The sequence below is a fragment of the Tachyglossus aculeatus genome, assembly GCF_015852505.1.
Source record: "Tachyglossus aculeatus isolate mTacAcu1 chromosome 12 unlocalized genomic scaffold, mTacAcu1.pri SUPER_6_unloc_1, whole genome shotgun sequence".
Lineage (NCBI taxonomy): Eukaryota > Metazoa > Chordata > Mammalia > Monotremata > Tachyglossidae > Tachyglossus > Tachyglossus aculeatus.
In genome coordinates, this window is record NW_024044828.1 from 576,770 (window position 1) to 600,018 (window position 23,249).

The following is a 23,249-nucleotide window of genomic DNA, read 5'->3' on the forward strand; positions in this document are numbered from 1 at the left end:
AGAAGTGAAGTGACTAGCCTAAAGTCACATGGCTGACAAGTGGCTGAGCCGGGATTGGAACCCATGACTTCTGACTCCAAAGCCTGGGCTCTTTCCACTGAGCCGTGCTGCTTCTTCCATCTCAGAGCCAAGTCTCAGTCCTGCCCCCCAGCTGCTGGACTTCCCTCCCTGGGCAGTCCAGCCCCAGTCCCCTCTACCAGGAACTGACCCGACACATCTTGGCCAGCGTGATGGCAGAAGTGAGTGGAGTCACCACCCCAGCCCTTACTAATAATAACAGTGATGGCATTTGTTACTATGTGCCAAGCACATTTTTAAGCGCCGGGGTGGATACAAGGTGATCAGGTTGTCCCACAGGGGGGCTCCCAGTCTTCATCCCCATTTTCCAGATGAGGTAACCGAGGCACGGAGAAGTGACTTGCCCAAGGTCACCCAGTGGACACGTGGCAAAGCTGGGATTAGGACCCCCAGCCTCTGACTCCCAAGCCCGGGCTCTGGCCACCGGCCGGCCCGGGAATGAAATCGGGGGCTTGTCTTTCTTCCCAGGTGATGGCTTCCTGCTCAAACCACCTCCCCAACCTCTTCAGCGGCCGGGTCGCGGCAAGCTGGGGGTGAGTTCCGACCGGCTCCCCTCCCCGCGGCTCCCTGGGGAAACCCAATCTGTCCCCTGACGCCCCCAACCTGGCTCCAGAGCCCCAACTGAACTCTTCTTCCCTCGGGGCCCTGCCGGCCTTCCCCAGATAATCAGTGTGAGGAGCAGGAGATGCTGCTTTACTACAAGGCGTTCCCTTCCTCCACCCAGCACAGCTTCTTGGGGTCCCTGTGTGTGGACAGCAGTGAGAGACCCCACCCTGCAGCCCCTCTACGACAAGGCCATCCAGCTCCACCACAGAGTGACCAGCTCCATCTGGTTGGGTGAGCCCAGGGGCGATGGGGTGGGAGTCTGGACGGCTAAGTCGTGCGGCAGTAGCCGAGTTTGGAGAGACGGGGATCACGGACCAGAGGGATGGGAAGGGCAGCCGTGATGGTTCCTTGGTGGGGCCCTGGAGCCAGCCTGCCTCTCCTGCGACGGCCCAGGTGCTGGAAACCGCTGACGCTGTGGAGGGAAGTGCGGAAGAGAGTGAGGGGAGCCTGGAATCCGGGCCAGTGTCCTCTTCTCCTTCCCCTGCAGGGTACTTGATGAGCAGCACGTCCCGATGCTCCCGGAAGCGGCCCCAGGACTTCTGCTGCATCAGTGTGGAGGCCAGAGAGGTAACCCCATCTGGGCGGGAAGGAACCGGGACGAGGGCGGGGCTCCTGAGCCGTTGAATGGGGGGCTGCCTAGAGCTGGAGCCATCACTGTTCTGTCGGCCCCCGGGACTGCCCCGCTCTCCCCAAGGATCCCTCTCCATGGTGGCAGCTCAGTCTATGACCCCTCGCTGCCTCGGCCCCGCCGAGACCAGGTACAGGGAGAGATTCTACCCAGCGCTTGGCTCCCGCAGCCCAATACTGTGGACGGAACGGACGTCACCAGAGTCTTTCTCTTGACCCAGGCGAGTCTTCTTCAAGGGCCTCAGGGGAAGAACTGACATGGACGTTCTTTCTAATAATAATGATGGCATTTATTAAGCGTTACTAGGTGCAAAGCACTGGTCTAAGCGCTGGGGAGGTTACAAGGTGATTGGGTTGTCCCATGGGGGGGCTCAGTCTTCATCCCCATTTTACAGATGAGGTCACTGAGATCCAGAGAGGTGAAGTGACTTGCCCAAAGTCACTCAGCGGAGCCGGGATTTGGGCCCATGACCTCTGACTCCAAAGCCCAGGCTCTTTCCACTGAGCCACGCTGCTTTTTTATCCATGGGACACTGCCTAAGTGCCAGCCAAACCTGGAACGTTGGGTCGGAGTGATCCTAGGGACTTAGGGCTGAGCTGTGGGGAGCCAGTGACCAGAGTCTATCACTGGGGCAGGGAGAGAATGGTGGCATCCAGGGAGGGGCACTAAGCAGGGTGGCTCAGTGGAAAGAACCTGGGCTTGGGAGTCGGAGGTCACGGATCCGCATCCTGGCTCCGCCACTTCTCAGCTGGGTGACTTTGGGCAAGTTGCTTCACTTCTCTGGGCCCCAGTGACCTCATCTGGAAAATGGGGATTCAGAGTGTGAGCGCCACATGGGACAACTGGATTACCTGTATCCTCCCCAGCGCTTAGAATGGTGCTTTGCACATAGTAAGCACTTAACAGATACCAAAATTATTATTATTATTATCTGGGTCTCTGCCCTCTGCTTATCTTCCCTTAGCCCATTACATCCCAGTTTGTTGATTTTGCTTCTCTCAGCCCACATCTTATTCTCTTGCTGCCTGTAATTTAACGTGTCCCTTCCCTGCTAGACTGTAAACTCCTTAAGGGCCAAGATCACGTCTACTTAATTCATTCTACTGTACTCCTCCAGGCACTTAGAACAAGTGTGGCATTTGTTACCCAGTTTGTTGACTTTGCTTCTTTCAGCCCACATCTTATTCCCTTGCTCCTGTTGCCTGTAATTTATTTTAACGTGTCCCTTCCCTGCTAGACTGTAAACTCCTTAAGGGCCAAGATCACGGCTACTTAATTTATTCTGCTGTACTCCTCCAGCCACTTAGAACAAGCATGGCGTTTGTTACCCAGTTTGTTGACTTTGCTTCTGTCAGCCCACATCTTATTCCCTTGCTCCTGTTGCCTGTAATTTATTTTAACGTGTCCCTTCCCTGCTAGACTGTAAACTCCTTCAGGGCCAAGATCACGGCTACTTAATTCATTCTGCTGTACTCCTCCAGGCACGTATAAGTGTGGTGTTTGTTAAGCATTGTGTGCCTCAGTCTATCCCCAAATCGTGCCCCTCCTCGGGCTCCTTGCCCAAAGGCTGATCTTCCCTTTCTGCTCTTGTTCCAGGTGGAACTGGGTGCCCCAGGCCTTCCCACCCAGCTGCGGGGCTCCTTTGCCAAGTGCCAGCTACTCGTGATAGCCAGTCTGGGTGCCTTTCTCCTAGGCTAGGGCCCAGCCCCGATGGCAAGAGCCAGAACCTAAAGCAGCTTCGCGGGCGCAGGCTGTGAGGGGCGGCAGAAGCCAATAAACGCGCCGCCCTCATCGCCCCCTTGTCCTGTCCCTCCTGCTGAGCCTGAATGCGCGCAGAACATGCTTAGAGTAGACTGGAGGCCCGCGTTGGGGTGAAGAGCGGGACTGAGTGAGCATCTGTGTTCGCTCCCGACCCCCGGGATGGATAGAGAGGGTGGCCGTGACTAGGGGGTGCTGCTGGGAAGTTGGTTGGGAATGACTTCTTTTCTTTCTCGGAGAAGCCGTGCGCTTCCCAAGCTGTTGTGCGTTATTTGGCCAGACATCCGTATGCTCTGGTAGGAGTCAGGACTCTGGCCTTGAGCCTCAAAGTGGAAAGTGTGGAGGCCTGAATGGTTGGGATGGGGGGCAGGGCCGGAATTGGGGAGATAATAATAATAATGATGGCATTTATTAAGCACTTGCTATGTGCAAAGCACTGTTCAAAGAGCTGGGGAGGTTACCAGGTGATCGGGTTGTCCCACTGGGGGCTCACAGTCTTCATCCCCATTTTACAGATGAGGTAACTGAGGCGCAGAGAAGTTAAGTGACTTGCCCAAAGTCACACAGCTGACAAGTAGCGGAGCCAGGATTTGAACCCACAACCTCTGACTCCAAAGCCCGGGCTCTATCCCCTCGGCCTTGGCTGTCGGCCAGGATTGAGGCTCTGGCTTTCGTACTTGGAATGGCATTAGCCCAGGCCGATTATCTAGACACACTTTATGGCAGACCCACAATCCTGGGCTCCTCCTAGCCAGGTTCTCTCCCTAATCCCTACTTTTCCCGTTGTAACCCCTGGATCATAAGCCCATCTTTCCCAGCAGGCAGCAGGGACCCAAGCTGCTGCCTGAGGTTGGGAACCAAGAGGGTGGACTTCGGGAGTCCATAACTACCCTCAACTACCAGTCCCAGGCCAACACGAAGCCCTGGATTATTTTCCACTGCAGCCTCAGCCTTATTCCCAGGACACGGGGCAGGTCAGCAGAGGGGCAGTGAGAAGACTCTGGTCTCCTGTTCGGCCCAGGTACCTCACGCTCTGCCTATACCCTAGGGCTCCAGGCCTACTTTGTACTGGACAAAACGTCAAAAATGTGATTTTTCTACAAGTTTTTGCAGTTTTGGGTGCCTGGTTATTATTTATTACCGACCAAAGGAGTTAAAAAAAAAAATTTATTTTAGACTATTTTTGGATACATTTGTAATAAAAAGATATGCAATCCCAATTGGTAGTAAAACTCTTCAATCAGGGCCTTTTCTCCCCAGCGCCGCAGATTCTTCCTTTATGGGGATTGCCAGTGGGATGGGAAGGGGATGCTCACGCTTGGTTCCTGAGCCCGCCCGGGGCTGAGCCGGAGGCGTTTCCCAACGGGGTGTCCCCGTCTCGGCAGACTTCCCTTCCAGAGCCAAGCAGGGCTGGCCTCCGCCGTCAACGCTGGCTTGGGGCCCACTCGCTCCTGTGCTAAAAAGAAATATTTTGGCCTGCCGCTCACCATGAACTCAGGCCCGCCCAGTGGCTTACCTGCCATAAGTAAATCGTCCATTCTCCCTTGTAGATCCAGCCCAAGCTCCTGACTTCATTCTCCCACGGCCCGGGGGCTCACCCCTCTTCCACAACCTGCCCTCTAGCTCCTCTTCCTTCTCACCTGAGAAGTCCGGGGTTGGAACCTTTCCCTCTGTCTTTAGGCTGCTCTCCCTGAAAGAACAATATACTTGCCCTGGGTTCGGAGAGTAGGAGGAGGCAGACAGAATCAAGAAACGAGGCTGGGAGTCGAAGAGACCGACACCATGGCTATGTAACCCTCTCCCCGGGCCCCAAAAGACCCCCCTTTCTCCTTCGAGCAACCTCAGGCCAAGCAAGGAACCTCCTTCGGATCCCCATGCGAAAAGACAACCAGAGCAAGACGCCGGACATAAGAGTAACAGATTCTCTCCTGCTCAGAGGCTGGGCCCAGGAAGTGGGGTGTTTCCTGCTCCAAGATTCTCCTCCACAAAGGGCAAGGATAAAGCGGGCAGCATGCCAGGTCAGGAGCTGAGAAAGGTGCCATTCCTCAACCAGGCTTTGAGGAGACCTCTGCTTGGCAAAGGGGAGGCCCCGGAAGCAACGATCCTACACGGCGGGTCCTTGGCAAACAGAAAGAGGTATTTTATTTTTTTAAAAAAGTTCCCACGGCCCCATCCAATCCAGAATGCTCCTCTTCAGAGTTCCAGGGCATAAACCTGACCCTCCTGTGGGCCAGGACGGCTCTGGCTTTGGCTCCGGGGAGGGATATTGGCACCTCTCGACCTCCTTGCAACTGGTTGGCAGGGTAGGGAGGCATGGGCTCCCCCTGTGCCAGGAGCAAACTGGCCCAGTCCCAGCTGGGAGGAAATCCGGACTCCCAGCACACTGGATTTAGCCCTCTCCATTCTCCATTAAAAATGAGCCGGAAGACGATTGTCTTCCCATTTCCTAAAAACACGAAATCCATGGGTGACCCTGGAGGGCAGCAGGTTGGTCCTCTCCAAATCACGGGCCCAACACAAGGTCACCACTTGAAGTCCCCCCTCCCCCCTCACACTCCCGTTAAAAAAAAGGAGCCACGGGCATAAAAGCAGCTCCGTCCCTTCCCTTGGCGGATGGCGACGCGTCCTGGCTGACTCCGTCTCGAAACGGATCCACTCTATTGCACGGCTTGCGATTTGGAGCGTGGACGCTCCTTCCTCCTGCAGCGGCGCCGGTCTCCCGGCTCCTTCGGAGGCTCAGAGCTCAGGAAACGGGCTCAGGCCAGAGCCGGCCACTTGGCTCTAACTCTGGGCCAGCACCGTCCCATGAGGAGCCGCCACCAGTTCACAGGGCCTCAGCCGGGGTCCCAGGGCGGGAGGCTCGGCCAGAAACAGGCAGCACAGCTTGGCCAGCTCCTCGGAGAAGTCCTGGGATGAGGAAGAACGCAAGGACAGTCAAGAGAAACGGGGGCTCCAACGAAACAATTTTCTTGGCATCGGGAACCCACCAGGACTCTGGGGAACCTTCCCTCCTCCTCCTCCTCGCATCTCCCCAATGTAACCCACCTGTCCCGGGGCTTGTTGGCTCCCGGATGGGAACTCAGATCTCACCATCTGCCCCAGGACGGGGAGCTTGGGGCGAACAGTCGGAGCCCAAGTAATTCCCACCTCAATAGGGATGGAACTGGGATTCCTTACCCGAGGCCAGGAGGCCTTGTGGAGGTCGCTCAGGAAGATCTCTACTTCTTTCCTCCCCATCAGGCCTTGTTCTACCAGCTCTCGCAGCAGGAACAGAAGCAAGTCCCACTGCAGAGAGAGACAGCGTGCCTTGGTGGATAGAGCACGGGCCCGGGAGTCGGAAACACATGGCTCCTGATCCCGGCTCTGCCATATGTCTGCTTTGACTGCTTGGGACACAGCAGGGTGAGGGCCCATTCCAGGACTGAATTCCAGGGGAATTCCAGAATTCCTCCTGCCACAGGAGAAGAGTGGCAGCTTTCACTAGAGGCTAGAGGAGGAAGTGGAGCTAACAGGAGCTGGGACGGACTGACAGGAGGAGGAGCAGGCCGTCCCAAGTCCTCACGCCCCTCAGTTCGGCGACCTGACTCACCTGTCGGGGCTGGGCCTCCACGAGGAGCCCTACACTTCTTGAGCTGAGCAGCGACTGTAAGGGGACGGGCACCTGGAAATCCTTGTTCCAGATGAAAAGCAGCTTCTGCAGAAGTCCCCGGGATGCTCCCACATCCATTCTCGGCCGGGTTGGGATTCGGAAAGCAACTGTGGGTAGGTGGAAGGTGTCCAGGTGACCACCGCGGATGTCCCTCCTGCCTCCAATGAGTCCCCAGAGCTTCCTCTGGGCCCACGGGATGAGACTTCTTCCCATAATAACAGGAGAGCTGAGAAGCGCTTACGGCCCTCGGAAGACAGGGCGGGATGGTCCTGGGAGTGACGGGATGGGGGCCGGCCTGGGGATGCCGTTGAGAAAATCGGGGGCTTAAAAGAAAGGGCTTACCGAGGAATGAGGCCAACTCCACAGAACACCTGGCCAGCTGTTGCTCAGAGGTCGGGCAGAGGAACTGAGGAGAGAGCCAAGACCACGGATTTCACCACCGGCTCCTTCAGTCCCCGGTCCACTGAGTCGCAAGACGGATGAATCCAACGGACCCGGAACACCAATCCCCCTCACCTGGCGGCACTGCAGAGTCTGGCTCAGCTGTCCTAGGAGTCCTTCCAGATGATCGAAGGAAATCTCTTCCCCTGGATCGCGGGGTCCTACGGCCAGAGAGAGCACATCCTGAAGGAAGAGAGGAGCCAATTGAAGCAAGGGAGGGAGTGCCCAAAGAACAAGGAGAGCCCCGATGACTCTCCTGATGGCTTTGGCCTAGGGCAGGGGAGAAACCCATGCCGGGGGTAGGGGCGTCCCTTGGGTCTTTGGCTGACTCTGGTTCTCTGGGCCCGAGTTGAGCACGTGTTCAAGAAGCGAGAGGGGGGAAACTAAGGGAGTTGAGGGATTAGGGTGAGTCAAGGACCTCCATCGTCACCTTCTTCAAAACGAGGCCAATCTAGGTCCCTCTGGCTGTTACGAACTTCTCCAGGGAAGATCACCTCCCCCACGGCAACCTCTTCCTATCTCCAAACCCTCCTAGGTGCAAGCTAAATCCTTCACTCGCTGTTGCAAAATCTAGCTGCTTCTGCTCTGATTTAAGGGGAGGACGGAACTTGATTTCACCTCAACCTTCTCGCCTCTACAAATCCCAGAGCTCGAACCCGCGGCTCTTCAACCCAACTGACCCTCCACCTCTCTTGTGCTGTAATGATGACGGCATTCGTTAAGTGCTTACTGTGTGCTAAGCACTGTTCTAAGCACCTAGCATAGAGCTCTCCGCGTGGAAAGCACTGAGTAAATACCACCGATTGATGGCTGCCCTTGAACAGCTCCACTTTCCACAGGAAGTGAGCTGGAAATGCTGGCTTCTTCTGGGCCCCCAGGGCAGGCTCAGAGCCCGGTCCATGGTTTGAAGCATGTCAGCAGCTTTCAAAGCCACCCTGCTCAGCCTCCACACCCTGAAGCTGGCGGGAAAGATGGCACCAGAAACGCTTCTGCTCTTGGCCCTCCTACCCCAACAAATCCCCAGGGCTTCCTGAATCAGCAGGATGAGACTTCTCCCATAATCACAAGAATTGAAAAGCGCTTGGAGGACAGGGTGGGATGGAGAGTAACTGGTCCTAGGAGCACTGGGACGGGGGAAACCCGCTGGCTTCCTCTGCTCTCCTTCGCCGTCCTTCCTCGGGTCTTTGGTGTTTCAGCACCTCTGGAAGAATTCTCTCCCACGGTGAGTGAAACTGAACCGGAGGCGAGCCTCACACGTTTAGCCCACTCCTCACCAAGTGCTAGGGCACTACCTTCCTGCTCAGCTTGAAGCCACTGACTGACTCTTTTTAACTGTATTAAATGCCAATTCAAACAGATTCACCCCTTAGGCACACGAAACATTTCGGATTCCAATCCATCGCTCCAAAGAGCTACAGCAGCTCCTTGCTCGGCCTGCTCTTCACAAGCCTCCTCTACAGTCTGTTGCCCAAGCTAGACACCCAGGCCCGACTGGCAGAATGCAACTAAGTCTTCTTGGGCAGCAACTCTGAGAACAAAGCCCCGCACCAGGGATGCACCTAAGGCAGACTGGCCTGATTTTCTATTTACTCTCGAGTCCAAAACTACCCAATTCGAGCCAGAACCGAGGCTCTGCTGATGGACGGGAAAAGTCTAGAGGGATTGACAGAGACCCCATAAGGCTAACAGCAGGCCTGGGTCTTCCACAGCCCAGATATCACGGAGGTCTGGGTCAATTCTGAGCTACTGAGGGGTTTGGATTTCTGTTCTGTGCTGGGGGGGGGGGGGGGGGTCTCATACGCCCACAAAGGAGGTCTGAACCCCAGGAGGCAGAGAAGATGGGAAGGGCCGAGAGACGAAGGCATCTAGAACCAAGTTGAGTTCTTGGGACCAGTGTGGATCTCCAAAGTCTACTGCCGAAGGGAAGGAATCAATCCCCGGGGGAACTCCAGCCCAAGACGGCGCTGACCAAACCAAGGGGGTCCCTTGCCACTAACAGGGCCTAGAAGGGAAAACTGGGAAACTCAAAGGGAAAGAGTACTGGGAGCCCAGTAGCAGGAGGTAACAGGGAGGCGCCAGGGTTGACGGGGGAAGCTGCGGGGATGAGGGGGGAAAGCCGTGTACTTTGATCTCGGAGATGAGGTGGGAGGGGAGGGGAGCCTGGTTCTCACAAGCGCAGGAGCAGCCCCCCTGCTCTCTCTGGGTGGCAGTGGTTTGGCTCTGGGCTCTCAGCATCCGGCCGACGGCGGCCTTTACCTCCCTGCGGATCAGTGCTGCAGAGAGGGGAGATAAGAGTGTGAAGGAGAAAGAGGAGGGGAGGGGAAAGACGGATGACTGACCAGAACTCCCTCCCTCCCATCCCTCCTCCCGGATTCTTCCTTAGCTTTCCCAGGAACCTCAATCTACCTCCCTACGTCCCCTGATTGCACCGCTGCCCGTCCCGAGCCCCTAGTCCTCTACCTGTGATGTTGGCCGACAGCCAGGCGCAGGCCTTCTCTGTTGCCAACTCCACTGCAATGTCCTCTGCGCTGTGTAAGACCTAAGACACGTGGGGCCTTCAGAGCTGGGGGAAGAAGCCCTAGGGATGGGGAGTTTGGGGGGCGTAAGGAAAGAGGGGCCCTGGGGAAGGTGGGTTTGGGGACTGTGGAATGCCACAGGGGAACGTGGTCTTCTCCTTCTGGACCTGCCCACACAGTGACCGACGGGTGATCTGGCCACTCAGCTCCCCCACCCCCAGCAGGTTGATGCGTGGGGGTCAGAGCTCTCGGGCTCCGTACGTACGGCTGCAGAGGTCTCCTCCGGGAGCAACACCCGAATGGCCTGAGGGCCCTTCTGCAGACAGAACCTGGAGAGGGGACAGATGAGGGAGGGGAAGGGAGGGATGGTTTCAGGCACCCAGGTTCCGGGATTTAGGCGGCTGGCGATCGGAAATCACAGACTGGATCCTGGACATTGAAAGGCAGCTGCCCTGTCCTCGTTTCGGGCTGCTGGATGAAGAGAACCGGAGAGGGGAGCTCACGGGAAAGGGCCCACCCCTACCCTGCCTCCCATCTGAAAGCCCTCACTTGCTAAGGCCTCCAGTCAGCCTCGTGGCTGCCGAGAAAGGAGAGACAAGAGACAAACTATACGCTGCCCGGGCCGACCCTCTGAATCTCATCTTCTTCTAACTCTACGTGACAGGAAAGGAGGAGACAGTGGGGGCAGCTGGGAGGAACCAGGGTCCCCGAGCCCAGAGCTCCCGGGCCAACAGGGCTCCAGCGTACGGCAGGGGGACCGTCCGATGGCAGGGGAAGAGCTCTCTTACTTGCGTCCCAGGGCCAGAGCTTGCATCCCCTCGGGGCAGAGCTGGCCACACACGACTTCCAGCAGCTGCGCCGAATCTTCCGCCTCCTGTATCTGCTCCCGCAGCAGCGATTCTGCCCGTCTCACCAACTCTGCCACCAGTGTGGCCCTGTGAGACAACAGGGGGCAGAGGGGACGCCTGCCTTAGAAACTTGCTCCGGTCCAAAGGAAAGGGCGGGCCGCTATCATGCCCACACTCATTCATTCAATTGTATTTACTGAGCGCTTATTGTGTGCAGAGCACTGGACTAAGCGCTTGGGAAGTACAAGTCGGCAACGTATAGAGACAGTACCTACCTGAAAACGGGCTCACAGTCTAGAAGGGGGAGACGGACATCAAAACAAAACATGTGGATAGGTGTCATCGTCAGAACAAATAGAATTAAAGCTAAATGCACATCATTAACAAAATAAATAGAATAGTAAATATGCACAAGTAAAATAAATAGAGAAAAAATCTGTACAAACATATATACAGGTGCTGTGGGGAGGAGAAGGAGGTAGGGCGGGGGGGATGGGGAGGAGGAGAGGAAAAAGGGGGCTCAGTCTGGGAAGGCCGCTCACTTGATGTGCTTGACACAATTGGATCCGACTCTCTCGGCCACGAACTCCACGGTCCTCCGCAGGGAGGGCGGCTGGTTGTGGAAGAAAGCCTGGGCCAGCTCAGCCTGCGGGTGGGCGGGCGGAGAGAAGCGGGGCGGTGGGAGCACGGATCAGACGCCTGCCCCCTCCGGGCTCCGTCCCACCGCCCATGTGCCTCCCCCGGCGCCCCCCCGTCACCTGCACTCCCTGGTAGGTCTGGGGGCGCAGAGAACCCAGATTTTCAGCCGTGGTGGGGGTGATCTTTCTCATGAAGCCATTGCTGCGCCCGCTGCTGCCCGACACCCAGGAGGCCAGCAGCTTCCGGAGCTCCCCTGGGACGGAGACGACGCCGGTCGGCCGGGCCAGCGGGGGCCGCGAGCCTAGATCTCGGTCCCGTCCCGCCCACCCCACCCCACCACATGAGCTCGTTGCCTGGCACACAGTAACAGATGCCACCCTTATCATCGCCGTGTGCCAGTGAGACGGTGGGAAGGAACACTCACCAAGGAAAGGGCAGCAAGTGTAGAGAAGCTGCTGATCGACTACCGGCATCGTGTCCTGGGACCAGAAATGGAGAGGGTCAGGGGTACGGGGCAACTCTCCTGTCATGGCCCTGGCCCCCGGGGCCCTCCCTTAGGCTCTGCCCCCTCCCGCTCCTTGATCCATGCCCCGCCGCTCACCAGCCCTTGTGCCGAGGGCAATGAGTCCAACTCCCCAGCCTGGGGTTTGGCCTCCTCCAGGAAGAACAAGTCCTCTGGCACCGTGGGAACCTGGAAAGTGCCAGATTCATTCATTCAATCCTATTTATTGAGCAGTTATTGTGTGCAGAGCACTGTACTAAGCGCTTGTGAAGTACAAATTGGCAACACATGGAGACGGTCCCTACCCAACAACGGGCTTACAGTCTAGAAGGCGGAGACAGACGACGTGCATCTAGATTTCCTTCTATTTATTCTGATGACTTGACACCTGTCCACACGTTTTGTTTTGTTGTCTGTCTCCCCCTTCTAGACTGTGAGCCCGTTGTTGGGTAGGGACCGTCTCTAGATGTTGCCAACTTGTACTTCCCAAGCGCCTAGTACAGCGCTCTGCACACAGTAAGTGCTCAAAAAATACTACTGAATGAATGAACAAAATGTGGACATGCAGCCCTGCTCTCAGCTCTTTCGTCCAACTTCTCCGAGCCCCGGGGGCTCTGCCACCTCCTTCTTGGCAACAACAACGCCCACACAGCTCGGGAGAGTCGGTCACCCCCAAATCCACCCCCGCCCCATGACTCCCAATTCCTTGGGCACGATCCCCTCCCCGGCCCCCCCTTCTGTGACCTCCGACCCAACCTGGAAAAGCCAGCCCAGCACGGCGAGGAGTAGCAACTTGTTCAGGACGCTCATCTCCCCGGTGGCCTCGTCTGTCAGGATGAGGCGCCTAAGTGGAGCAGGGCAAGGCGGGGAGAAGTTACATCAGGGCGGGACGCCTTGGCAGAAGTTTGGGGGGTGGGGACGGGGAGGCGGGCGAAGGAGGGTGAGGAGTAGAGCAGGGCTGGTGGCAGAAGAACCGACACCCAGCCCCGCTGGGCATCCTGGGCATAGAGCCTGACCCATCCTCGGCGAAAGTGGAGAGCCACCAGCCAAGGACCGCTCCCGAGACCGGAGCAAAGCAGGGGTGGGGAGGGGAGCCAACATCCCTCCCGGCGAGCCGGCTGCCCAGGATGGCTGGACAAGGGACCCTTCCCGGCATCCCCAGCCTCCCAAACTCTCCCCGTGAAGCGATCCCTCCCAGAAAGGCAGATCCCCCTACTTGCCGGTGCAACTGCAGCAGGAGGACAAAGACGGTCCGGTAATATTCCAGCAGGGGGGCAATATGGTCAGCCAGGGAAAGGAACTCGGCCAACCAGGGAACTGTCAGCACCGCGCGGCGGGTCTGCAGTCCCTGCCGTAGCAACGTCAGCACATCCAGAGCTGGTGGCGTCTAGCAGGGCGTGGGGAGAAGCCCAAATCAAGATTGAGGGTAAGGGACCGATAGACCAGGGCCCCACTGCTTCGCGACAGCCCACTCCCCTGACCTGCTCACCTGGCTCCTGAGGGCCAGAGCTGAATCCTGCACCTCACGGGTAGGGGGCGGTTCGGGACCCCGGTAGGGCAAGAACACCACGAAGCCCAGGAATTTGGCCAGGAGCCGCAAACTCAGGAGCACTGCGGCAAACTGCCTCCGCTCATCCTGCCAAAGGGAAGGGACTCAAGAAACCCCGGCACGAAACCTGCGACGGAGGACCCAAGGTGCGTCCTCCCGAAGCGCGATGGTGAAACCCGCCCGCCGCTCCCACCTGCCGATCCACGTCTGCTTCCCCTTCCTCGGTGGGCCCGTGGTGGGGAAGGGTCAGGTCGTTCAGTTCTCGGATTTGCAGGCTCAGGCTGTCCACAAGGTGCTGGTTAAACTGAAAGCTGCCAAGACAGAGACTCTGGGGAATGAGAAGCGTCGTTTCCATGGGGAGAAGGAAACGTGCAGGCGACAGGAGAGAGACGGGGAGGCAACTCTGTGTGGAGGAGAGCGGCTAAGTCCTCTCACCTCATTCAAACCCACCAGACCACAGCTGGCCAAAGGCTTCCCAAAATGCCACTCCCCCGACGAATTTCCTCTTCCCCAGGGGATGTTATTCCAACACCCCGCTTACGTAACCAGCCGGTTTCCAGGCTCTGCTCTTAAACCACTTGTATCTCTTTCCAGGCTCTTGTCCCTCCTGGCTGCAGATCATTTTGTGTTTGTCTCCCCGGCTAGCTGGTAAACTCCTGGAGGGCCGGGACTGCTTCTACCGCTACGGTGCTCTCGCAAGCGCTGAATACAGTGGTCTGTACTCGGGTACTACTGACCGACTCTGTCTGCCCCAGGGCCTCAAGGACACTAAAACCCAGTGGCACGGGTGCCATAACTTTTAGACCAGGGCCAGTCCCTTTGGCGTCCCTCGGTGCTCGAGAAGCAACCCTCCCAAGCCCCAGGCTCAGGCTGGGAGTCGTCTCTCTTCCCCTGGTACGTTCTGCTCTTTTTGAGGGGAGAGGACGGGGACGGGAAGGAAGCCGTAGGCCCTAATGGACAGGAATCCCAGAGGAGCTTCTCCCTCACGTCACCAGGTGGTACTCACTTGCTGGCGCTCAGGATGAAGTCCCGGAAAAAGGCTTGGCATCCAGGGAAGGTGGGAGGCGGGCAGGGCCCTCCCCCACTCTGTGGGGCCACCAGGCGCTCCTGCAGTTGACGCAATCGCCCCAGCTTGTCGGCTCCCAATACGCTCAGCACATCGGGATCGGGTGCCTTGCCCCAGGCGGTTCCCCCAGACCCTCCTGGGCACTGGCACATCTGGTCGGGAGGGGAGAGCAGGCACAGGGGTCAGCGACCTATCACGGAGACTTAAGACATGGCCCACATGGGCCGCTCCCTACCCTGTGGAAAAACCACTGTTTCCTGGCGGCTGTCCCTCGCAACTCCTTGGCTCCTCCTCCACGCTCCCCCGAACCCTTCCCTCTCCAGTCACCGGGGGCTTTCTAGCATCCCGCCACTTTCCCAAAATAGAAAGTCGTCACCTGCAGGAGCTGCTTCTGGAAGAGCCGAGCAAAGTGGCTGTGGCCGGAAGCGGCAGAGAGTTGAACCATCATGGTCCTGGGGGTGAAAAGCGGGGGAAGAAGGGGAAGGCGGAATAAGTGAGGTGGGAGGAGGAGAGCCCGGGCTTGGGAGTCAGAGGTGGTGGGTTCTAATCCCCGCTCTGCCACTTAGCGGCTGTGTGACCTTGGGCAAGTCACTTCACTTCTCTGGGCCTCAATTACCTCATCTGGAAAATGAGGATGAAGACTGTGAGCCCCACGTGGGACAACCTGATTACCCTGAATCTACCTCAGTGCTTAGGATAGTGCTTGCACATAGTAAGCGCTTAACAAATACCAACATTATTAGTATTATTATTAGCAGTAGTAGTAGCAGTATTATCTTTCCTCAATGGTCTCGGCCTGCTCCTCCTAGATGAGTGACAGTGCTTGGCACATAGTAAGCACTTAATATCAACATTACTAGTATTATTATTAGTAGCAGTAGTAGCAGTATTTTCTCAGTGGCCTCGGCCTGGTCCTCCTACAGAGGCAACTAGAGGGGTGGGGGAAAAGGGAGAGAAGCTGATGAGTGACGAAGGAAAGGGAGAGAGCAGCCTCTTGCCCTTTAGGGGCCATGCCACAGGGCGTTCTGAGTAAGTACCAGCCATGGCAATGGATTGGGCGCAGAAGGGAAAGACGCATGGGTAGGGGGATTTTTGAAATGACTGGGCAAAATGCAAACTGGCTCTTTAGATCCACTCCAATTCCAAAGGCCAAGTCCTCCCCTCCAGTCCCCTCCCACTAAGCCGGGAGGTGCGAGAGACGCCCTGTTGCGGAGCCTGGTACCCGAGAGGCCCGAAGCAGCTCCCGATGAACAGGAATGACCCTGCATGCCCCCTGAAAATACAGGAAAGAACAAGCTCTCCGGCCCGGCTGCTGTGACCCACTGCCCCCTCTATCTCATGGTCTCAGCAGGGCCTGAGAAGACAGGCCCAAAACTAGGACCAAAAGCTCCTCCCCTCTCCCCGAGTCACCTCCAGGAGACCCTGGAGGAGCCCCTTACCTGATCCTGCTGCCCAGGCCTCTCTCAAAATCCCAGCCAGGTTCCTTATGCCGGTCCTCCCACTCCCGAAGCACCTCATAAAACACATCCCTGAGAAGAGACACCCCAAGAGTCCATCAAGTTTGGGCAGAGGCCACCCTTTGAAAGCCAACGACCTGCTTCAGGCCTCCCGTCATCTCCCCGATCCCAAGAGGTAAGGGAGCTAGCTCGTCTAGCCCAGGATGCTGAAACTCCCAGCCTCCACCAGTCCCCTGTCGGTCGCACACCTGTCCGCGAGAAATCTCCCATTGGCTGATAATCGATTCAGAAAAATAAGAAATCACAGACCACCTAAGCGCTGGCACCCAACCAAATCCACCGTAACCCTTCACGTAACGTCCCACACTGCAGCACACGCTACGTTAACAGACCGGCCCTTTAAATACATCCAGAACTTATTTTATAGAGACCGTAAGCTCATTTTGGGCGGGGAACACGTCTGCTAAATTTGTTGTGCTGTGCTCTCCCAAGTGCTTAATACAGTACTCTGCACTACAATTGATTCAGCACGAAGCACGGCTCCATAGGAGTACACAATAAACCTTCCAGTCTGTCCTAAATCACGTCAATCCTTTCTCCTAACCCACACCCTCTGGATGGTCCAGTGGCCTACAGCTCAGGATACACTCTGGATGGACTTATTGGGCACTGAATTCTCAATCAATCGTATTTATTGAGCGCTTACTGTGTGCAGAGCACTGTACTAAGCGCTTGGAAAGTACAAGTTGGCAACATATAGAGACAGTCCCTACCCAACAGTGGGCTCACAGTCTAGAAGGGGGAGACAGAGAACAAAAACAAACATATTAACAACATAAAATAAATAGAATAGATATGTACAAGTAAAATAAATAAATGTTTATCTCGAATTCTCGAATTTGATTGCTGCACTTTGGAAGAAAAGAGCACAGAACTGGGAGCTAAAGGGACCCGGGATTTAACTCAGCTCCATCGCTTGCCTTCTGTCTGTTCCAGGGCAAGCCTCTAATCTTCTCCGTGTTCACTTTCCTTCCTTCCTCCCCTCTGAGCCCTGTGAGCCCAATCTGGTCCACCTCACTCCTTAGGCCAGAGTTCAGCACAGAGTACACACTTAAGACACACTGTCGTGGCTGTGAGGATGTGAATGCTGTTGATTACTTTTCTGGTTCCTTCCACACGTACCCTATGAGGACTGTGCTTGGATACGGCTAGGGACACTTTGGGTTCTGTCCATACACTAAGGCTTTAGTTTAAGTGCCTCCAGAGTAGACTGGGCTCCTACCCCTCTATCCCCCGACACCCATCCCTGCTACTCGGGTCACCTCTGCTTCTTGAAAGTATGGAAAGCCCGATCATTAGGGAAGTTGGCTCGGTTGTCAGTTTCCGGCTGAAAGGAGACGGCGTGGGCGGAGGGTGGCATCAGCAGGGACACCTGGTGAAGGAACAGGGGCTGGAGGAGCGGGGACCCATCCAAGCTGGGGAGCCGCCGTCCCCCCACCACCAAGTAAACGGCACCGTCTTTATAGCGGTGGTGGTGCCCAGGTGGTACTACCTTGGCGGTGCTGTCCTCAAAAGCAGCCCGAAGTCGGCCCTGCAGAGCTGGGGAGAAGCGGAGAAGCCGCTCGTTCTCAGCCAGCAGCTTCAACGTCCCTTTGTCCAGGTAGGAAAGGACCCTGGAAGAGCGGAGGGGGCCGGAGAGAGTCCCGGAGTTTAGAAGGCAGACAAAGAGACCCGCCGGAAATCCTGAGGACGTGGGTCGGGCCAGGGAAACAGGGTAGCGACCCTGGGATGGGAACCCAAAAGGCAGACGGAATGAGGAAAGCGGGGGGGCACGGAGCAGGGACGTGGGCAGCAGGTCACAAAGAGCGGAAGCTGAAGCAGAGGGAATCGTTCATGGCACATCCAAAGGGCACCCGGGGAACGGTGACCACTACATGGGATGAATGCCAAGTTCGATCCTCCTGGTGAGGAGCTGACATCCCTGAGCCCTGTCCTGAGGGGTGGAAGGAGGAGGAGGGCCCAGGAGATCCCAGAGAAGGAACTCACCGGAACTGGTGCTCCAGAACCTGAACGGCAAAGAACACGCAGTCGTGGATGCTCCGGAAGAGTGGCCCCTCCAGAGCACCTAGGGAGGAAGACGAGATTTCAGCCCAGCTCCCCATTCCCTGAAGTGTCCCCTCTTCCCCAGAATCCCGGACAGTCACGGAGCTGGGACTGCGTATTCCAAATAGTAACCATAACAGCAACAATAATACCAATAATAAAATCAATAGCGTTAGGGAAGCACATATTATGTGCCAAGCACTGCGAAGATACACTCTGCAAGTCCCACATTCGGCTCAAAGCCTTCATCCCCATTTTACAGATGAGGGAACTGAGGGGTGGAGAAGTGAAATGCCTTGCCCAAGGCGACATGGCGGACGAGTAGCGGAGCTAAGGTTAGCACCCAGGGCCTTCTGACACCCAGGTTCTTATCTTTTCCGCCAGGCCAAGCTGTTTCTCGCTGTGCCCACGCTGTCCAGCCAAGGTACGGACGCCGGCAGAGCTCAGGTTTCCGCTCACCTAGAACCCCAGGGCTGGAATCGAGTCTGTCCTCTTCGACATCCACCGTCCCTCGGGCGGTAAGTAGCTGCAGGACGAAGAACAGCTCCAAGAACAGGCTGGGAACCAGGTTCTCTGAAGTGAGGGGAGCAGATGTGAGCAATTGGAAGAACTACAGTTCAGTCTCTGACCCTTCAATTCCTTCCCCACTCCTCAGCCATCCACTGGACGGACGGGGCCACACACACGCACCCTCTCTCTCTCTCCCTTCTCTCCTCTCTCTGTCTCTCTCACCAGCAATGCAGGACGAGTAGACCAGGGCTACCAATTCCAGCTGCTGCCGGCCGGAAACCCTGGTGGGGTCAGCTGGCTCTTCCGGGATGCCCCCGTTCCAGCTGGGGGCAGAAGGACCAGGTTCCAGCACGGGGCCTGCAGGGGAGGGCGACTGCTGCAGTTGCTTAGACCTGAGAGGATTTAGGGGAAGGGCTGAGCCAGGCATCCTCCCCCTTTCCTCCCCTCCAGAGCCCCCGTTCTCTGTCGAGCCGTCACCGCGTCCCCGGGCCCCACCGCATCCCTGGGAAGACCGCGAGTCAGCTCCCGGGCTAACCCCCGGGGCCCGACCTTGCCATACCGCTCCTTCCTGAGCATCTCCCGCTCCTCCTCTAAGCTGCTGCAGCCTGGAGAGAAGCCAGGCCCCCAGGCGCGAGGGTCCGGAGTGGGAGGCGTGAGCCTGGGGCTCTGGCTGATCGGGGGTGACGTGAAGCAGGTCTTGGGCTTGGAGAGCGGTCGCTCCACACTCACTCGGGTAGGATTGATCCGGCGGGACGGTTTCGTCCTGCTGACAGCGGCCGCGGGAATCCTTTGGCTAGCGAGGATCCCAGCGCCTCCCGACCCCCGATCCCAACGTCCACCTCCGCTGACCCCCACTCGTCCCTCTGTGGGCAGCTCCGAGGTTCTGGACAACGCTAAGCATCTCAGTCCCACCTCCGCCCCCCGAAACCCGCACCCCGCCCTCAGAGAGCAGCAGGGCCCAGCCAAGAGGGCACAGGCCTGGCAGTCGGAAGCCCGGGATTCGAATTCCAGCTCTGTCACACACCTGCTGTGGGAAAGTCCCCTAAATTCCCAGAGGCTCGGGGGCCCTCCCTCCGTTTCCTTATCTGCGATACGGGCAGTACAGTTACCTAGCTGAGAGAAGCAGCGTGGCTTAGTGGAAAGAGCCCGGGCTTGGGAGTCAAAGGATGTGGGTTCTAATCCCGGCTCTGTCACTTGTGGGCAAACCACTTAACTTCTTGGGTAGCTACCCCAGCGCTTAGAACAGTGCCCGGCACACAGTAACCGCTTAACAAATACAGTAATTAATAAGCATGACGAGAAGCAGCATGGTGCAGTGTATAGAGCCTGGGCCGGGAAAGCAGAAGGTCATGGTTTCATATCCCGGCTCCGCCACTTGTCTGCTGTGTGACTCCGGGCAAGTCACTTCGCTTCTCGGGGTCTCAGTTCCCTCATCTGTAAAATGGGGATTGGGACTGTGAACCCCATTTGGCTGGGTCCAATCCGGTGTGCCTTGAATGAATGAATGAATACTTTAGAGAAGCAGCGTGGCTCAGTGGAAAGAGCCCGGGCTTTGGAGTCAGAGGTCAGGGGTTCAAATCCCAGCTCCGCCAACTGTCAGCTGTGTGACTCTGGGCAAGCCACTTCACTTCTCTGGGCCTCAGTGACCTCATCTGGAAAATGGGGATGAAGACTGTGAGCCCCACCGTGGGACAACCTGATCACCCCGTAGCCTCCCCAGCGCTTAGAACAGTGCTTTGCACGTAGTAAGCGCTTAATAAATGCCATCATTATAATTACTAGATGGCAGCAGGTTTGGGGTGCCCTCCTGCCGGCTCCTCGGCCAGGGTGGGCACTCACCCCGGGGTCACGGGGGGCGCTGAGCCCATGGGCGGGAACTCGTCCAGGTTGTCGAGGTTGGGGGCCTGGGCGGGCGGGGGTCCCGGGCTGCCCGCCCCATGCGGCGCACCCGGCCCCCGCCTGCGGCCCCCGCGGCGGGGCGGTGGGGTGGCGGGGATGACGGCAGGGGCGGGGGTCTTGGCCGGGGTCGGGGGTCCCTGAGGCGGCAGGATGCGGCTGCTCTGGTCCCGCAGGAAGTTGAGCAGGAAGGGCACGAACTCCCTACGCAGTGGGCGCAGCGGGTCAAGCGGGCTGGCCTCCTGGGGGGCATCCTAGGAAGACAAACGCGGCTCTTATTGTGTGTAAGTGTATATACGCACACAGATGCCTGTACATATGTCTACGCATTTATTCATTCAATCGTATTTATTGAGCGCTGTGTGCACAGAGCACTGTACTAAGCGCTTGGGAAGTACAAATCGCCAACATATAGAGATGGTCCCTGCCCAACAACAGGCTCGCAGAATAGAAGACTAGGCTAAAAGACATAGATACATATACAGATATATGGATATACATGTACAGCTACTCGCTTATGTGTACAGATACATATTAATTAATTAATTAATGATGGCATTTATTAAGCGCTCACTACGTGCAAAGCACCGTTCTAAGCGCTGGGGAGGTTACAAGGTGATCAGGTGGTCCCACGGGGGGCTCGCAGTCTCAATCCCCATTTGACAGATGAGGTCACTGAGGCCCAGAGAAGTGAAGTGACTTGCCCAAAGTCACACAGCTGACAAGTGGTGGAGCCGGGATTTGAACCCATGACCTCAGACTCCAAAGCTGGTGCTCTTTTCCACTGAGCCACGCTGCAGAGTCTAGAAGACATGGGTACACATAGTATACATGGATATACATATACAAATACATATACATCTATATACATATGTATACAGATACATAATGCGTACAGATGTGCACATATGTCTACGTTTACATAGATACAGGTACAAATGTATGTATCTACATGTAGATATACATACATTGTGTGTAGATATACACACATTGTGTAGATGTGTATATAGCTATAATTTTATTTATTCTGATGGTATTGACACCTGTCTACGTGGTTTTGTTGTCTGTCTCCCCCTTCTAGACTGTGAGCCCATTGCTGGGTAGGAATTGAGAAGCAGCGTGGCTCAGTGGCAAGAGCCAGGGCTTGGGGGTCGGAGGACATGGGTTCTAATCCCGGCTCCGCCGCTTGTCCGCTGGGTGACCTTGGGCAAGTCGCTTCACTCCTCTGTGCCTCAGTGACCTCATCTGTCAAATGGGGATGAAGACTGCGAGCCCCCCGTGGGACAACCTGATCACCTTGTATCTCCCCCAGTGCTTGGCACATAGTCGGTGCTTAACAAGTACCGACATTATCATTACTATCGTCTCTGTGGCAGACTTGTACTTCCCAAGCGCTCAGTCTGGTGCTCGGCACACGGGAATAGCTCAATAAATACGACTGAATGAGCGAATCAGTTTATTTCCCTATTCTGATGGCATTGCTGCCTGTCTCCATGTTTTGCTTTGTTGTTTGTCTCCCCTCTTCTAGACTGTGAGCCCGTTGTCAGTGCTTAGAACGGTGCTTCGCACAGAGTAAGCACTTAATAAATGCCATTATTATTATTAGGGACCGTCTCTATATGTTGCCGCCTTGTACTTCCCAAGCACTTAGACCAGTGCTCTGCACACAGTAAGCACTCAACAAATGCGACTGAATGATTGAATGAAGGAATGAATGAAAGAGAAGCTGGGCAGCAGGGAAGGACCTCTGCCCCTCCCCCCCCGCACTCATTTATTCATTCCTTCATTCAATCATTCATTCATCATATACAAGCAGCGTGGCTCAGTGGATTGAGCACAGGCTTAGGAGCCAGAGGTCGTGGGTTCTAATCCCAGCTCCGCCACTTGTCAGCTGTATGACTTTGGGCAAGTCATGTCACTTCTCTGGGCCTCAGTGACCTCACCTGTAAAATGGGGATTCATTCATTCAATCGTATTTATCGAGTGCTTGCTGTGTGCAGAGCACTGTACTAAGCGCTAGGGAAGTACAAGTTGGCAGCATATAGAGACAGTCCCTACACAACAACGGGCTCACAGTCTAGAAGGGGGAGACAGACAACTAAACATGTGGACAGGTGTCAAGTCATCAGAAGACTGTGAGCCCCCCATGGGACAACCTGATCACCTTGTAACCTCCCCAGCGCTTAGGACAGTGCTTTGCACATAGTAAGCGCTTAATAAATGCCATCATTATTATTATTATTCACTCATTCCTTCCTTCCTTCCTTCACTCGTCATATACAATCAATCAGCGTGGCTCCGTGGATCGAGCACAGGCTTGGGAGCCAGAGGTGGTGGGTTCGAATCCGGGCTCCGCCGCTTGTCAGCTGGGTGACTCTGGGCGAGTCGCTTCGCTTCTCTGGGCCTCAGTGACCTCACCTGTCAAATGGGGATGAAGACTGGGGGCCCCCGTGTGGGGCAACCTGATCGCCTGGCATCCCCCCTCCCCCCAGCGCTCAGAACGGTGGTGGGCAGGCGGTAAGTAAGCGCTGGCTAAGTGTGGAGAGGGTTAGGGTTACCTGAGGGGGCTCCCGGCGGTGGGCGACCAGCCAGCGCACGGCCGCCTCGGCCGTCACCTCCCCGGCCAGCACCAGCTCCAAAACCGCCGCCATGCCCGCGCGCGCGCAGGCGCAGGCACAGGCGCGCGCGACGCGGGGCCGGCCCAGGCGCAGGCGCAGACGGGGGGAGGTGGGGAGGGGGGGGAGCGCGCGCGCGCGCGCCACGGGGCCGGCCAAGGCGCAGGCGCAGATGGGGGAGCGCGCTGGCGCGGGCGCGGGCTCCGGCCCCGCCGGGAGAGGGCGCGATCTGAGGCGAGGGCGGGGAGGAGGGGGCGGGGCCGGACACGGCGCAGGCGCAGACGGGGAGCATGCGCGCGCACCCTCCGGGAGGGGGCTGGATCTGAGGCGAGGCCAGGTGAGGTGAGGTGAGGTGAGGGCGGGCGGGGAGGAGGGGCCCGGGCCGGCC

The 23,249-nt window shown here is 57.0% G+C and overlaps 2 protein-coding genes across 2 annotated transcripts in view; one reads left to right on the top strand and one right to left on the bottom strand.

The window, feature by feature from the left end:
* STARD9 (StAR related lipid transfer domain containing 9) overlaps window positions 1–3,010 on the top strand; it is a 108,511-nt gene extending 105,501 nt beyond the window's left edge. Inside the window, 7 exon segments of the mRNA XM_038740893.1 lie at window positions 126–239; window positions 547–613; window positions 744–816; window positions 818–941; window positions 1,120–1,265; window positions 1,400–1,532; window positions 2,909–3,010. Of these exon segments, the coding sequence (XP_038596821.1) occupies window positions 126–239; window positions 547–613; window positions 744–816; window positions 818–941; window positions 1,120–1,265; window positions 1,400–1,532; window positions 2,909–3,010 (759 nt within the window).
* A 986-nt stretch (window positions 3,011–3,996) lies between these two features.
* On the bottom strand, window positions 3,997–22,897 carry CDAN1 (codanin 1). Its single transcript, XM_038740894.1, has 28 exons — window positions 22,805–22,897; window positions 20,190–20,500; window positions 18,910–19,113; window positions 18,573–18,742; window positions 18,300–18,413; window positions 17,784–17,862; window positions 17,290–17,410; window positions 17,060–17,169; window positions 15,720–15,809; window positions 14,657–14,732; window positions 14,221–14,432; window positions 13,408–13,525; window positions 13,155–13,301; window positions 12,886–13,052; window positions 12,422–12,509; window positions 11,765–11,854; window positions 11,588–11,642; window positions 11,283–11,416; window positions 11,067–11,170; window positions 10,465–10,611; window positions 9,942–10,005; window positions 9,621–9,699; window positions 9,285–9,433; window positions 7,236–7,343; window positions 7,062–7,125; window positions 6,660–6,826; window positions 6,248–6,355; window positions 3,997–5,977 (listed from the first exon to the last, which is right to left on the bottom strand). Exons 1-28 carry the CDS (start codon window positions 22,895–22,897, stop codon window positions 5,852–5,854), a joined length of 3,495 nt encoding a protein of 1,164 aa, XP_038596822.1. The 3' UTR covers window positions 3,997–5,851.
* Window positions 22,898–23,249: the final 352 nt, after the last annotated feature.